The sequence below is a fragment of the Hetaerina americana genome, unplaced genomic scaffold, assembly GCF_022747635.1.
Source record: "Hetaerina americana unplaced genomic scaffold, ioHetAmer1.1.p SCAF_8, whole genome shotgun sequence".
Classification (NCBI taxonomy): domain Eukaryota; kingdom Metazoa; phylum Arthropoda; class Insecta; order Odonata; family Calopterygidae; genus Hetaerina; species Hetaerina americana.
This window is the reverse complement of record NW_027287427.1, coordinates 11,308,928-11,326,252: the sequence shown is the minus strand read 5'-3', so window position 1 is coordinate 11,326,252 and position 17,325 is coordinate 11,308,928. Positions and strand designations below refer to the sequence as shown.

Sequence of the window (17,325 nt, the reverse complement as noted above, 5' to 3'; positions counted from 1 at the left end):
ACTCCCAAGGTTTAACTCCCCAAGATCTAAATAAGAAATGCCAGGACACACGAATGACTAAGCTATTTGCAAGTCCTGGGATTTAAAATTCTCTTAAACATCTTCACCTGTCAACCCAGAGGTCATGGGTTCGATTCCCGCCAAGGTGGGTTTTCCTACACTTAGGCCTTGGGTGTTTGTTATTGTCTTCAATGTTATGTACTAGGGTGAGGTGGAAAAAGGGACTATAAAGTCTCAATCTCATTACAATGAAAGTAGTCAAATAAAATGGTGGAGCTCAAGTAAACACAATCAGTAACTGAGTTGAGATAGTAATTTTAAAGCAACAGTCAGCTCTACAATTCATGTACAGAAGCCTATGAAGAAATCTTCCTCCGAATAATTTAAATTTTAAATGGAATTTTGTTACTCCATTTGATATTATATCAACTATTAACAAATTTTAAAAATTTAACTAAGGATATTTATGGTCTGTCTAATTCCATAATAAAGGACATTATTGTGTTCATTAGCTATGTTAGTCAACTTATGTTTTGAGACAGGAGATTTTCCAACAGCTCTAAAATATTCCAAAACAGTACCTGTTTATAAGAAAGGTGATAGAGATGATTTAGTTAACTATCGCCCCATTTCCATAGTCCCAGTTTTTGGTAAAATTTTTGAAGCTATTATGAAAGATTAAATCTGTAATTTTTATGAGTCAAATTATCTCTTTTCCAAATCACAGTATGGCTTTCGATCTGGGAAATCTACAATTTTGGCAGTAGAGTCCATAGTTAATTATGCCATTAATGCATTTGAAGAGGAGTCTCTATAACACTATGTGATTTTAGTAAGGCTTTCGACTGTGTTGATCATTCAATATTACTAACAAAGCTAGAATATTATGGTATTGAGGGAATTGCACTGAAACTAATGAAGTCATATTTGGATCTATCTCATAAGTTTTGTCCTTGTTCTTGAAGAAAATGAAAATTGTTAATCAGTGTAATGTGATCAGGATTTTGCTCTTCTTAATGTTTGTTAACGACTTGAACTGGGATGTGAAAAGTAAGATTAGGATGTTCACGGATGACAAAGTTATTTATAGGGAGATATCTGGGTGAAAGGATTGCTTAATACTAGCAAGAAAACTAGATTGTGTATCGAAATCCTGCACAAAATGTGGATTGACACTTAACCATGACAAATGTGTTAATATCTTCAATTCTAACGCTTTTTCTCCCTGGTCATTTCTTGTCCCCAAATCGTAACCCTCGGCCTCACTACCATGTCTTTGCCTACCATCCCGCTTGAATCCGCCTTCACTATCAGATGTTTCCCTTCAGAAACACCCACCATTATATAGTATAGTCTAACTGATAGAATACTTCTTCCTCTCTATGGTTGCTCAGTAACATGTGGTCCTGAACAATTTCCAAATTCGTTTATTTAGCTTTCACAACTATTAATAATGTACTGCCAGTCCTTTTCTCCTTGTTAACAATGCTTCTTCCTACCTTTTTGTTTGGTATTAATGCCACCTCTCACTGACTCTCTTCCCCACTGCTTAATATTATTCCAGAACTATCACTCCAGTATTCTCTGCTATCCCTCCATTTCACCTCACACAGGTGTAAAACATGTGTTTCCTCTCTGGCAACGTAAGCATTAACACTGAAAGACATTTGACACTTACATGTCCACAAACAAATACTAAATTACTGTCAGACAATAATGGGTGTCCTTCCAAATAAAAGCAATCTAATCCAAATCAAAGCAAAAATAAGAGAGCAGACCCCCAAGCACATTAGTTATTGCACAGAGTTATCAACAGAAACATTATTTACCATGCAATAGCAATTGTAGCCCTAAAACCTTTCTCTTACTTAGTGGATGGTGAGATATGCCTATCCAACCATCCTCCCTATAATATATATATAGTTTTCAAATAATGTTCAGTGCAGCATTAATTTTTTTTGCACTGGATGCAAATTGCTATGGGTCTTCCATTTTGAACAAATAAATAGCTTTATTGTTCCAATTTGATTGACATGGCATATAACTTCCCTTCCATCTACTATCTTGACCAACAGCAGGATTTAAAAAATGCAGAGGAGTGTTATTTTTCCTCATAAACTCAGAAATTCATGAGGGTGCATTGGTTTGCTTTTACTTGCAATCACATTCCTTAAAGACTTCCACTGAAAATCATTTATGAAGACCACCTTATTTTTTAGAAAAGATCATTTAGCACCATTTTTGCAAAGTCATCCTGTAATCAATCCATTGGCTGACCTGCGAAGAGCAGCAAAATCGTTTGGAGTGCTGCTCCATTTGGGCCTTCCGCTATCCTTCCCATCTTCTGGGCATGCATAAAGGTGACTAGAAGTTTTGATTGAATCAACTATTCAGTTTTTTTTTGTTGCTAAAATATTTAAAATTATAAGGTACTGACAAAGCCTCTTAGTACCACAGAAATTGGCAAATATTTCAATATATAACCAAAAGTATATGAAGGACTACTTATTTTAATGGGAAACTTCTAAATAATTATTTCCAGTTCAAATACCATATAGCTAATTTGACCACTATTTAAAATCCTATGGTATATTAGCCTGCACCGAGCTATTCTATAGAAATGAAATTTATAGTGCCACACAATGGGCATAATAACATCACTGAAATATATATTTTAATTTTATTTGTAATTATTTCCATATAAAATCATATTAATTGCAGGTGATGGGATCAAGAGACCTCCCACTAGCTACACAAGTGGCTATCTTAAATACCAATTACATGAGTCGTTGATTAGAGTCATTATCCTAAATTATGCAAGGGAAGGGATGGCCTTGTTGCCAGATGAGTTCAGCCTTGATGTACGAGATCTCAAGAAAACTACAAACATTAAGCAGTAAATATTGCTAAGAGGTTGATGGATTAGAACATCAGCAATTATGTAGAAAAGTGTATTTGGTCCTGGCTTTTATTTTTTTAATTGAAAAAATATTTTCTCACTGTAAAGTATTTCTAAAGATTTATAGTACATAATCTCCTTACCAGGCTTTCATGCTCCTACCAAGTTATTACACGTCCAAGGAATCCACACAATCTGAAGACAAAGCAGAATTAGATTGTTTTTGTGATGAAATGATTAGTGAGTGTTACTCATTCATTTTTTTCTTTGGTCATGGGTAAGAATACATTACTCAGGCATTCATAGATATTCACCCAGGGAACTTTATTTCCTCTTTTGATATTTTGTGTAGAATATGAAGTACACATTTGTAATAGAATTAGTGTATCAGACATTAATATTTTTTATAAGCTAACCCTAAGGTCATGGGCTCAAGAGGGTGTGGATAATGGCCATCATATTGATATGTGCTTGCCTTAATGAAGTTTAAGGTGATGTAATATCAGTCTCATCGTCTTGACCCAATGTATACACTACCAATCATTTTTGAAAGACCAAATGGTGATACACTATTCATCATAGCCTCAGCAAATATTAGTTCACTCTTCCCCAGTCTTTTAAAATAGGGCTTTTAATAAAAACAACCCAGGTAACCTGTGCCAGCAATAACATTTAGAAAAATCATTTAAAAAATTTATTTTAACATTCAATTAGCCTGATAACTGCACAAATGGTCCTTAATTGCACGCTGATATGATGCAAAATTCTTTAACTTCTTGCAGAGTATACCATAATACATTGAATGTTGAGAGTCTAAAAAAATCAATAGATTAGTAGTTCACATTAAATTCAAATTTACTGATTAAGCTATTTTTCCTTCCACTTTTCACTATCTATTTTCCAGTAAAATAACATTAATTCAGGAGATAGCTTCAGGCGTCACTTTGTGGAAACGATACATATTGCAAAGGAAACACTTGGTTTTTCCACATAAAATATTTATTCACGACCTAGGTTTCGACGCTCAGCGTCATCTTCAGGTGAAATACAGGCCAAAATCTTTCTATATATAACAGAAGGAATGGGGAGGTGGGGGGGGTGTGTATGGATGTAAGAACGGAAGAGGCGATGGTGGGGGAGGGAAAGGAGCGGGATTGGGGTATTACTGAGAAGGAGGAGTCAAGGAAGTAGTCTTACATCCATACACACCCCCCCCACCTCCCCATTCCTTCTGTTATATATAGAAAGATTTTGGCCTGTATTTCACCTGAAGATGACGCTGAGCGTCGAAACCTAGGTCGTGAATAAATATTTTATGTGGAAAAACCAAGTGTTTCCTTTGCAATAACATTAATTCTTCAAAATTTAGGGTTTCACTACTCAGCTCAAGGATTTTTTTCAATATTTTTCCCATTCCAGGTTTTCAAAGTTTATTAATTGAAAGGCTGACCACCCTATTACTGCATTTGACAAAATGCATCCCCACTTCAGAACAAAATCTGTCATATTCACTGTGCCAATAGATATATTAATAAACAAACCATTTCAGGTCAACTATTCTCAATGATGAAAAAGAACCACAAGCAGTGTCAAGGAGATAATGCAAGTGCATGGAATGGGATGGTGATGAGAGGTTTTCCATAGAAGTGGCATTGGAAAGAAAATCCTCCCTCCTAATGGACAACATTCTAAACTTGAAACTTGATTACTCTTAAAACTACCACATCCCTCAAACTTTCCCCCTCCTCTTACACTTATTCCCCTCACACCGCATTTGCATCTGTACACATCTGGGCAGCTAGCAAACATGTATTCAGAGGAATCTCAGAGATATTCCGAAATAATAAATAAATAACTTTGCTCATCAAATTTATTCAAGGCAATGATTTCTAAATGCAACAGTTCAGTTCTTAATACTACAGAAATAATTTAGACAGTGAGTGATATGTGAATCAAAGGCCATATCAACACCTTAATAAATTAAAAATAATAATTATGAATAAATACCCACTACAAAAACAGTATAAATCAGATCATATAACACGAAGAAATACCTGCCAATATGCCATCACCTTCAGTAAGGTGATGAAAGTAACAAATATAGTATGCATAAATGCACATGGCACATACTAGGTTATCAAACAATGATGAATGGGAACATATTATACTGAGAAGAATAAATACAATATCCTAGAGATCCCTGATTAACTTTGGTATTCAAGGATTTTCTTGAAGCTGAAGCAATGACTAAATGCAGTGACTTATAAGAAAATCCCTGCAGTAATGTGGAACCTCTGATATACTTTGGCATTTTAATACTTACAGAGGTGGACATTAAATGTTTTTTGAAGCTCATGTTAACCATGTAAAGACGCTTAATAACGTGTATGCAAACTCATTTTAAAAATAATCTCATCAGAATAAGCTCTATTTAAGGCACAATTATTCTATGTCCACCTTACAATTGAAATCACATCAATCAACTGGACTCAGAATTTTTCATCTCCTTGAATCTCATATTAACATTTGATCATTTGATTCAAGGGACTTAGAGACTTATGCTGACATTTAAGCATTCATTTCTTCTGGTTCCTATATTCCATCTGCACAGCAAATCTTTGCGGGGACTGCAAGAAGTGACCCACTGGATCTTCAGCAGGAATGGTCTCACCACTTGGTATCTTGAAGGTGTACATCAGCATCAAGGTAGAGAAGAACAAAATCAAGGTACTATGGGCAACTGCCTCTCCAATGCAGGATCTTTTCCCTGGAAATACGAACACTGTGAGATGCAAATCTTTTACCAAGAAATTCTCTTCAAATAGGCAATCACAATTTGATATGGTCTTGGACACGACACTTCATGCATGATGAGCACACAAGCAATATCATCATCAGCCACATGTATCACAATATCAAACATTCAAATGGCCTCTTGGGCTGGCAGAATCAATAATAATTTCCTCTAGTAGTCTCATTCTCATCAGTCAGACAGCAGGGGGGGGGGGGGGGGAGAGCTAAACCAAAATAAGGCAATCCATGCAGTGACTCAGCCTAAATGAGGCAACTGCAAAGGTGCTGGATTCCAGCGGGAGTACAAAACCTTTTGCCTTTGAAATCATGACAAAAATGTTGTCTACGACAGTTTACATTCAGATTTTAAATTAACTTCTGCTTTCATCATTACCAAAAGGAGGTATTTTTGGCTGTGTGTGAAGTACTTATTTGAGGATCTGGTTTTACAATCATCAGTTTCATATCTTCAGAAACCTTTCGTAAAATGTATGCCTTTTTGTCGGACCAAAAAAACATCTTGAGAGGTAAATGAACGAAGGTACAGTTTTCAATCAGAGTTTCACAGCATTGCAGTCATTCGCAAAGAAGGATAAAAATCTTTCAAATCCATAATGAAAATAATACCGGAATTTACTATCCTGCTTGGACAATATGTACTATCGTAGAGAACAAAATATAGTGTAACTGTGGTCTAAATTCACTGCTGTCAAGTGTTCACATTTTAAATGTGCACATTGAAAGGTCAGGTTTGCACCCCTTTGATAGGTCTACATCCAAGGAATACAACCATTTAGCTTGTGGAGGGTTACTCACTTAGTAAACTCACTTGGTTGGTAGCTTATACATTTATCTAAACATAGACCACCCATTCAGAAACATATGCAAGCAAACAAGAACTTAAATCTCAGTCTACATAATCAATTGAGATCCCGGCGGTGTTGAATATTTTTTAGAGGTATCTCGATCCCTACTTGAGGTGTTTTGTGGTGGGCACTTTGAGTGAGTACACCGTCTGTCGGATGGGATGCTAAGCTGTGGACCCCTTGGCGCCTTTCGTAAAGAGTAAGCTAATGTCGATGCCGGGTTTCTCTCCACCCTTTCCATCCCCTTTGGTGCAAATGACCTCAGCCGTTGGTCGCCTCCCCTAAATACTACTACTACATCAATTGAGAGACAAAAAACAAAATTAAATGTAACTATTTGAAACTGAAAAATACTCACCAATTCCAAATGGCAACAGCCCATCATGCCCAACTGCTTTCCCTTCTTCATCAAGGAATCTTGCTGGACGAAAGTTAGCTGGATCATTCCAAACTTTAGGATCATGATGGAGGCCATGGATATTAAGAATCACTCGAGCATTCTAAGAGAAAAATTATTCTATATCATGAATGCAGTTCGATGTAAATATAATGATTGTAAAAGCCGAATAAATATACTTTCTCTAATCTCTCAATTAGAAAATTCTATCTATATTCCAATACAACTCAAGGTTACATTCCGATTATGGATGAGTCTGGGTCACTGTGTTCTATATGTGTGAAATCAATGGGCCAAGGGGAATGCCAACAAGGGAAGACAAACAATAGGGTGGTAAAGAAGGGTGAGACTCAAAGGAAACTTAGGGACATTGTGCAATTTATTTGGCAGGGATTTATGAAGTGTACTATACAAGGGATATGCTGTTGTGCACTTTGCACCCTAAGGAAAGGATTCTAAAAACTGCTGAAAACATATGGTAGACTGCCCACTAGTAGTATTTGCCAATACTTATAGAAAACATCTACTTTTAGTAAAAAAAGTAGGTATTTTAACGAGGGAAAACAAAGTGATTATTAGCATACATGGCAGCACCTTTCAGAATTGCCCGTCATCAAGGCCTCAATCCTAAGATTGGTTTGATGCACTCCTTCACTCCATCCTTATATCAGCAAACCTCTTCCTGCCAGCCCATTAATTTCTTCTCTTTTTTTATTAATTGTTTCAAGTATCTCATCCAGGGTCTCCCTCATCAGTTCTCCCCACATACTTTTCTCTTGACAACTGCTTCCATCAAACCACTATCTCTCAAAATGTATCCAAAAAGGTTCCCATCCCCTTCTTAGAATTTTAATCACCCTTCTCCCTACTCTTAATCTTCATAGGAACTTTGTTTTTCTTTTATCAGTCAATTTCACCTCCATATTTCTCCCAGAGCACTAATTTGATTCTTCAAAATGCTTCCAATCCTCTCCTCTCTGCTGCTTCTCTTCTTACCTCATTGCTCTAGAGAAACACGATTCTACTAAATGTTTGATTCAGATATATTTCAAGAAAATGCTTCTTCACTTCAAAACACGAGTTTCCAGATGTCAATAGAATGTTCTTCTGCTGGAATGACTACCTTGTCTGTATCAGTTATCTCATTATTTCCTCCTTGCATTTTCTGTCCTCACAGATTATCCTTCCTAAATAATAAATTCTTCCACTAACAGCAGCTTTTTATTCCTTGAGTAATTATCTGTGTAGCCTAATACCAAAAACGATAAATTTTATTTTGTTTATTTTTGTGTTAAGTTTTCATGTTTGTGTCATTCAAATTTTAGTCTCTTCCCTTTTATTAGTTTCTAATATGCATTCACTTAGTTTGCAAAGTAATATCAGGGTGGGCAGGTTACAATATCCCCAAAAAACATGTCATTTACATTCAAGCAGTGAAAGGCTAACTTTTTATCACTTTATACAGATAAACAATAGTTTTAAGTGGTCTTTGGGCAGCAAATAGTTACATAGAGCTTCATAAACCTGAAATAAAATAAATATATCATATTAAATGTACGCGGAAAAACAATTATTTCAGCAGTGAATGTTAGAATTACTTCAGGCAATAAAAATAAAGAAAGGCTTAAATTTAAGTTTAAAGTTTTTCACGGACTTAAAATTCATGAAAATAATCCCGGAAAACATTTTTACACCAACATATGGGAACTGATTTTTAATTTAAATTAATATTCAAGCAAGCTAATAAAAATGTTAACATTTCCTCAATGTAGTAGGGTTATCACACATGCATGCTGAAGTATATATTACAGAAAGATGCGAAATGGTAATGAGATTCAAAATGAAAAATTTTCCCCTTAATGAAGTAAACTAGAGAAACACAAGGCCATATTTCTTCGAAAAGTTAAAAATTGAGTAAGATCATTAATAATTAAAAGAGCCCACTATTATCCTTGTGAAATTCCCTCCCGTTATTTAAAGAATAATGAATTTTAGACAGTCGAAAAAATACACTACTTGAAACTTGAGTCCCATCCGTCCATTATTCATATAAAGTTTACAATTTGATTGTTTACGAGTTAGGAACGTACTTTGGGTATGGTATATTCCCGATATGTAATATCCTCCTTTTGATCAAATGATGCATGTGGGATTGCAAGGGGGAAGACACAACTCTTCCGAAATACTTCCAATAATGTTGCCTCAGTGTAACACAACCTGAAAATAAAAAGACCTCCATTAACAATAAAAACATTTGTTTGGTACAATTGGACTGACGAGTTTAGCATACTCACAATGGTTGAAAAAGATGTCATGCACAAAAAGAAACATATTCGTTAAAAATATTAAAGTATCACAATTTGCAAACCTTTCAATGACTCCTTTCAGACCATTCACACAAATGCCAAATCATTACTAAGTTTGTTATGACTGTACACCTCATTATAGTCATCAAATCAATGTTTTGTTTACATTTTTGCAATCGTAGAGCATTTTGAGATAGTCAATCAATAGCATCAGAGCAATGAAGTAATTAATTAATAGCATTTAACTAACAATCTGATTATAATCTCCATTTATTTTTCATTTTTGTTTTAATTCTTCACCATAATTATGAGTCCATCCTTGGATTGTTCCAAACTAAAATTGATGCAAGATTAAATGGCCACCAAATTTCATAATGTAGAGCTGTCAAAAAGGCCACCTAAATTACATCAAGTGGTTAATGGATGGACCTAAGTGACATTTATAAATACGTGCATGAAGGAACATACATCTATTAGGCAGAGAGATTCCAAACTCAAGAAATACAACTATGAGTTTAAGACGAGATAAAACCTTATAGAGTGAATGGAAAGAAAAAACAAAAGAATTTCTCACTTGGGCCTATCTCCGAGGTTTGGAAGGCGATTTGGTCCAACAACTTCATCCAGTTCAGCCTGCACTGCACTTTGGATTTCAGGATACAACACCATGTACAGCAAAGCATATGACAATGTGTTGTGGGTTGTTATTGTTCCACCAGCCAGGAATTCAAAACAAGTAGCAATTAACTGGTTCTCTGAAATCAATTTGAATAATAAAACTTAGTTTAATTTCTCTATGGATATAAAAGTAAAGTGGATAAGGAAAGTGAATCATTGACTTTATATTTGAATTGCGTTTGGCCATTTCTCACAAATACAGAGAAGGAATGATCAAAGGCACATGCTAAGGTTGGGTTGGGGAAGAAGGTTTGAATGCATGTACAAGGAATGTTTGCACATGAAATGCCACAGCCGTACATTGCCCAATGGCTTGAAAATAACTTTGGGAATGCATTGAATGGCACAGCAAGTACATAGAATTCAGGGTGTTAAAAAATAGCAGAAAAGTGAAGTTCTTCCAAGACAGTATTGAGATAAGTAAAGAACACTGAAGAATATGCAGCCGAGATGATTTTCACAATTGCGTACCACGGCAAATAGCAGTGAATAAAGCCTTACAGTCAAAAGAAAGAAACAAATGGAAAATAGGCAGGAAGGGGGAAAAAACATAAAAACTAGGGAAACAATGGTGCTTTGATGACAACAATATAAGGTAATTCAGTATTTTGTTCACTTTATATTGCTGAATGTTGGTATTGCTTTGCTGTAATACCTAAGTGAGTTAGGGTATGAGAGTATTATTCCCCCAAGTAGGTCTCTGGAGTCTGAATTAATACCTTCAGAAACTTTTTCGGTCTTCGGAGCTGATCCCTGGCAAGGTAAAAACTTCCCGTAAACTACTCTGGGGTAACCAATGTGACTGTATGTGTATTTGTAAGTTCCCAAATACAGTCCCTGGCAACAGGATTTATTTCCTTGTTAACCTAATCGGGATATACCATGTAAAGTTGATCATTGGTGAGGGGTTAATTTTCCCCGTTCATCACCACTCAAATCTCAATTCCCCCCTTTTTACTTTCAGTGGTGTAAAAACCCTTTTATGGCTGAAGGAAATATTATTTAATATAATCAGTCTCAGCAGATGTTATGCTCAGAATCATATAAAAGGTCATTCTATATCAATGACTGAAGGAGTTCACTTTTCCATTGTACATAATCATGAAACCCTATAATTTACTATTTAAAGTTGATGCACTATAGCAAGGAAGTATGTGGCATTGAAGAACGGTTTATAATACTGTCAGTTATCATGCTGAGTTTTCTTTGGAGAGGCAAGAAAATGTGTCACTTTACTGTTGGATAAGCTGTGCCCATCCAAAACCTACCTTAACCGGTAGAATAATAATAGTATGCATAAATTATTGATTGACAACATGCAATTTAAACCGCAAGCCAAAGAAAAATTTATATAACTGCACATACCCTAACTATTACATGCTCTGAATAATATTCTTGTGTCAACTTTAATTTTTCTTACACCCCTAGTGTTTGTAGGATAAAAATCATTCCTCACTTTTACTAGACCTCCGTAATTGTTGAACTTCCCAAGTGAATAAACATATATGGGAAGAAAAAACACAAAGAGGCATGAATGCTTTAATTTTGGAGAAGTAATAGTCACCACCATCAGGTGGTGACTATTACTTTTCCAAAATCTAAGGAATAAGTGAATAAAGGGTTCAACTACAGATAACAAAAAGATAGTTCCATGTTTGGGTTGAATATTAATAATGACTTCAATCAAAAGAAAAGTTGAATAGCACCTCAGCACATAACACCACAGATGTGCCAAGATGAGGTTATGCCATGTTACACCCTAAGTTAACTGTAGTAAGAAATGCCATGAATTAAGTTTCTACTTGGATGCAAGCCATCAAAATGCCCACCTTATGCATTCATGAACACATTAATTGAATTAATTACCTGTGAATGTTGTGTCAGGATCACTGTCTTGATTACTTATCTCAGATATAAATGCATCAATGTAGTCCTTAATAACACCACTGTCATAATTTTTCCTGTGTTGGTCAAACTCCTCCTGAAAGACATCAATGATCAAACATACCATGATTAGGGCACAAGCATTGGCTACTGAGCACAATTATGCAAGCATTCAATGAACACCAAGGGTAAAGCTTAAAGGCAAAGACACAATCTGTCTACTAGGCAATTGAAAACAACACAAAATCTATGCCTATGTATAGCAAATTTACAATACATATAACTATTACAGAGTGGTCACTCATTTGATGAATTCCCATTCTAAACTTTCTCCAGGTTTTCCCAATGATCATGTCATCCTTATTCACACTTTTTCTCCAAAGTGTTTTGAATTGATTGGTTATTCTTTTGTGGATGATCTCGTTGCTTTCAGTATCACTGAAGTCAGTCTGGCTCTAGTTTTGATTTTTGCTGAACCTAAGTGCACAATTTACTTTGACTAATGCAAATTGATTTCACAACCAAAATGAACATTGTTCTCATCTCGAATTACAATTCCTGATTCACATATCAAATTCCCAAATTCTGCCGTAAAGTAGGCTCCCATCCCCAATTCCTACAGAATTTTTGCAAAAGACGAGTGATTCCAGGCTTATCCTTATTCCAAGGTTATTGACCTGATGTCCCTTAGCTGAAGGCAATCTCCATGGAGGTCATGGATGCCAACTTCTAAAAAACATTACAAGAGTATTTGAATGAAACCGGAGAGTCTGTACAATTTACAAATCAATAGTTGGTTTACATTTCAGGAAAAAGTTGAGTATTATTGGAAATGCTGCTTACTGAAATCTGCAGAAGGAAGTCCTTTTTACAAAAAATTGAAGCTCACAAACACGTGATTTTTTCGATCTTAATTTAATCATGATTTGAAAATTAGCACCAACATTTTCAATCCAACTAATGTTTTTACTCTCCCTATCTATTTGATTGGAATGGAAAACTTGATTCAAAACACATGGGAGTTTGGCTCATTCCGTTCACTTTTTATTTAGACTAGATTTAAAATTCTTCAGAAGCCATTTAAACTAATACATTGAATCAAAAACATAAGAGGGCAATTCTAATATAGATTAGTGGAGCACAAACTGAAAATATGTTTTTATTAGCATTTAGAGTACATATTCCTTGGGCACAAACTTGACAAAATGCAGGATTGTGCACTATATTATGTAAGACGTTTTGCAGCATTTAGAAAACAATAATCTGGAAAACTTAAGAGAGTATATTAACATATTTCATGTTGGTTATATTCATCTGCACTTTCATTCCCATTTATATGTACAAACATGTAATGGTCAATTACACAACATATTGAATAGATCATTACCAATGAAAGAGATCTGTACTTTAAAATCAAGGTTGCTCTAGAACTAGAAAATGTCAATCCTTTCAGGTGAACAGTTGTGGAACACTCAGAAAAAGATGAAAATTAAGTGAATAAATACATTTGAACTCAAAAGGATTTCAATCATGGGGCAACTGGAGCAAGATTTGTTAACCCATATTCCATTAACTTATTAATTATCTCATGCAAATGGACGACAAATCGACTGTTCCAGCAAAGCTATGGATTAACCTTTCATTACATAAAAGGGGAGTAGTCTTACTTCACATCTCACATCATGTAATAAAATCAAGCCAAAATCATTGCCACATTGTACATGCAATGCCTACACATGTTATTGTCATGTCAAAATTCAAGGGACTGATTCAATTCAATCAGACAATCCTCTTCAAATGAGGAATACAAGACATTCAGGTTTGAAATAAGTAAACTAATAAAACAATTTTTATGGTTTCACTTATTTGTCCAGTAAAACTGTGATGCCATTTAATCCATAGTTTTGAATACTATGCAGATTGACCGCCAAATTTGTAAATACATGCTTTCCTTACATTTAATTAAATTTTTGACGTTTTATCAGAAATAAAGTTGTCCCACAAAATTAATAACACTTTTATAACATATTAAGAGGAATTGTTATAGACATTAAAATGCTTAACATGTGACAAAACACTTAACAATGTTTAAAATGCTGGGACAAGATTGTGTTCAACTTTGGAGTCAATCAAACAAACTATACGCGTATCAATGCTCCAGAGGCTCCTCCTGATAATTTTGTAAACACTGGAAAAAATCAAACTTTTATCTTTATGTCTTCTGTCTATGGCTTTCAGAAATTGTATCAATGCTCCAGAGGCTCCTCCTGATAATTTTGTAAACACTGGAAAAAATCAAACTTTTATCTTTATGTCTTCTGTCTATGGCTTTCAGAAATTATCTTTTTCATGTGTATTCCTTCTTCCCCAGGTGACCAAGTCAGTCCTTCTGTTCTTATTCTTTATTTAATTTCTTTTTTGATGGAATTGTAAGAGGCACTAATTACTAACTTACTGATTCATGCTTGACAAACTCACCTGGAAAAAATACTGCAACCAATTGTACAGCTTTTTAACACCAGAAATTTTTGATGATTGGAAAAAACTATTTGGGATCAATGGGTAAACTGCAAACAGTCCACCACAGGGATCTGTAATACTCCAGATTTTCCTGATATTGTGCATCAGCTTCCTGAGTGTTGGATCAGAGTATTCAAACCGCTTACCAATTATTAAGTGCAGAAGGGTGTTCAGATTTGCCATGGCTAAAATATCCTGGACCTGTAACCAAAGTTTAAGCTCGGTTAGAACAAAATGTTTCTTAGATGAAGCCATAATACCCAATCCCACTGTTAATGATACAAAAATCACTTCAGGTATTGTGATTTTATTTAACCTACGACAATCCCACTAAGTCAGAGGCATACGAGGAAAGATTCCCAAAAGCTAATAACTGGCTATAATAGTCCACTACAAACCGCATTGATATAATTTCAATTCACTCTCTTTTTCACTGAATTTTCTGTCAAATAAGTCTAAGATTGACATGAAGGACTGTATGAAAGGAAAAATTCTTATTAGTTACGAATTAAATCCAAGGCCATGCTAATTGACATTGTAGTCACTAAGGAAATAAGTTTCATATCCTGAACAATTCATTGGGAGGGGGAAATGAGCTAAAGATATTCAATAAAATTGACCTTATATCCACCTTTACCTAACCCAAAGTTTGGAGCTGAAAATCAAGATTTCAGCAGCATGAGTGCTTAACAAGAAAATAATTCCTGGAGAGAATCAATGACACACATCATGGTCCATCTTTTGACAGAATGGATACATGCAGCGAACCACAAGGCATTCAAACAATGAATACTACATAAACGTAAAAACTAACATTCATGGAAAGGTCATTCCTCAATATAGGAAAATTGCTATGATCCAATTCTGCTAATATTTCCTCTTAAATGTTACAATGTGATTCAGATATAGCATGCTATGCCATGATGTACGAGAAAACTTTGCAACATTGTGAAACCAGGAATGAAAATAGAATATTTTTTAGTACATATACATGTAAAACATAAATTACTGACTGGTGTGATTTTTGATTCATCACTTCCATCAATCAAATGCTCCATTTCAGACAGGACAGATCTGATTTCTTCATGGACAATTTCCTCGAGTCCTTTTGATCCATTGGCCAAATGCTTAACAGCAAACTGCCGGTGTTGAAGCCATTTGTGCCCTGATGACGTAGTGATTCCTGCAAAAAATCGAAAATGCCACATAAACTATATTCTGAAGGAAACTAAAATCGGAACGCAAGATGAATATATATCACTGATTCTCGCCGAAGAGTGTTTCTCTTGTTTTTGCAGCATACCAAGAAACTCGACACTAATTCTATGCGCTATATTCTTAAATTGAATAGTTACCGAAAATTTCTCCATGCACGTTGAACATATTGTAAGGATTTGGCGGCCTTCCACAAAAGTCATCTCTCGTGGAAACTTCATGAATAGGAACCAATCCAGAAATAACAACAACAGGGTTATTTCCCAAGTAAAATCCAGCAATTTCACCATAGCGTTCTGAAACTTTCTGCAGGACCAAATGCGGAGAGCTGCCCCATTTGCGAAGTTCCAATATATTACCAATAATAGGCCAGCGAGGCGGTCCTAGTAAAAAAACGAGGCGACATAATTCGGTGATAGGTCAACGCTCCTATTCCATGGCAAAATAATGAATGAAAAATATTTCTAAGATAACGGAGTGCAGTAAGATTTAAGATAAAAGACTCATTAAAAGTAAGTCAGTTACTATTTGACATTATTAAACACTATCCTCGAGGATATTCATCTAAATAGCACTGAACACGTGCAAGACAGAAATAGGCCTCATAATTAAAACATGCTCCTATTTGTGCAACACAATTGAATTTAATCTTCCTTATTTTAAGTCTCACTTTGGGGAAACGGTAAATCATGCAACAACATATATGTAAGTAGTCATTCGATGAGCTATTTGAGGCATAGTGAAATGACTCCGATCAAAGAGTAATAATGCTAAGTTAAGGCTCTTGGAAAGATGGAATGTCCACAGAACTTTAAATATCGACAAAATGCATTCAGTGAATCTTACCTGGAGGAAATTTATAGTGCTTTCTAGATGACAACAAAATCAACACTAGTACTGATATCACCGCTAATAAAACGTATATCTCCATGGATGCCTCTATTATTATTTTTTCCTTCTTCAGAAATCTGTATCAGTGTAAATTTATCGCAGATTGAGGAAATATCTTTACACCAGAGCCGACATATCACTTTCGACAACCAACATGCGTTCAATAAAACATTCAGTGGAATTAAACCGCGTCCACCAGGAGATTTCGTTAGTGGTTTGTTTGTTCTTTCTGTCAACAATTGTCAACATTGTCAGATATGGCATCAAATTAGACATTACTTTTTATTTTTTCAAAAATATAAAGATTAGTTTAAAATTATCTGACACTGACGTCTAGTTAAAAACTTATCTGTATTTTACATACAGCTCAATGTCGGTTGGTATGCACATTTTTACCGGGAAATGCAAAAATATCATGCCCCCCAGGTGTTTCATTCTCTATCCCCTCGTAAAATTAAACCACCTCTTAATCATTTTTATGTTTTCAATATTGATACAGTCTATTACTGCAAGCACAATAGTGTTGTGCAAGGATGCCCCTTGTTTCCAAGGAAGAGAAATAATCAGTATTTCGAAATTATAGTAATTTTAAAAGTCAAATTTCCAAAATGTGGTTTTCAGCATCATGGAAATACCGATAAACAACAATCAAGGCACATTATTCAGTTGATAATGTTGCGTTAGCCCTTTCACAGAAAGTTAGTATTGCCAATGTTTAAGGGAGTTAAGTCATTAGTTAGACATTCAGGGGAGTTTCCAGAATCTAGAGGCTGGTGAGAGAATACAATTTGCATGATAGAAACACTTAAGTCTTTTATAATAGCTGTTATTGCTAAATTGTTAGTGGTTAATTATGCATTACTTTAGTCAAGGTGT

The 17,325-nt window shown here is 35.1% G+C and overlaps 1 protein-coding gene across 1 annotated transcript; it reads right to left on the bottom strand.

Annotated features, from left to right (window-relative positions):
• Window positions 1–4,751: 4,751 nt before the first annotated feature.
• LOC139697736 (methyl farnesoate epoxidase-like) lies at window positions 4,752–16,632 on the bottom strand. Its single transcript, XM_071596561.1, has 9 exons — window positions 16,405–16,632; window positions 15,699–15,941; window positions 15,357–15,526; window positions 14,302–14,544; window positions 11,806–11,920; window positions 9,836–10,016; window positions 9,046–9,172; window positions 6,917–7,058; window positions 4,752–5,666 (listed from the first exon to the last, which is right to left on the bottom strand). Exons 1-9 carry the CDS (start codon window positions 16,487–16,489, stop codon window positions 5,476–5,478), a joined length of 1,497 nt encoding a protein of 498 aa, XP_071452662.1. The 5' UTR covers window positions 16,490–16,632; the 3' UTR covers window positions 4,752–5,475.
• Between the last annotated feature and the right edge of the window lie 693 nt (window positions 16,633–17,325).

Bases quoted from the DNA above. Each gene is read 5' to 3' on its own strand.
- LOC139697736 (XM_071596561.1), bottom strand. From the start codon at position 16,489: ATGGAGATATACGTTTTATTAGCGGTGATATCAGTACTAGTGTTGATT. The intron at 15,527-15,698 runs GTAACTATTCAA...GATTTTTTGCAG, and splicing joins CGTGCATGGAGAAATTTTCG to GAATCACTACGTCATCAGGG. The intron at 9,173-9,835 runs GTGAGAAATTCT...TTTTATTTTCAG, and splicing joins AACCTCGGAGATAGGCCCAA to GTTGTGTTACACTGAGGCAA.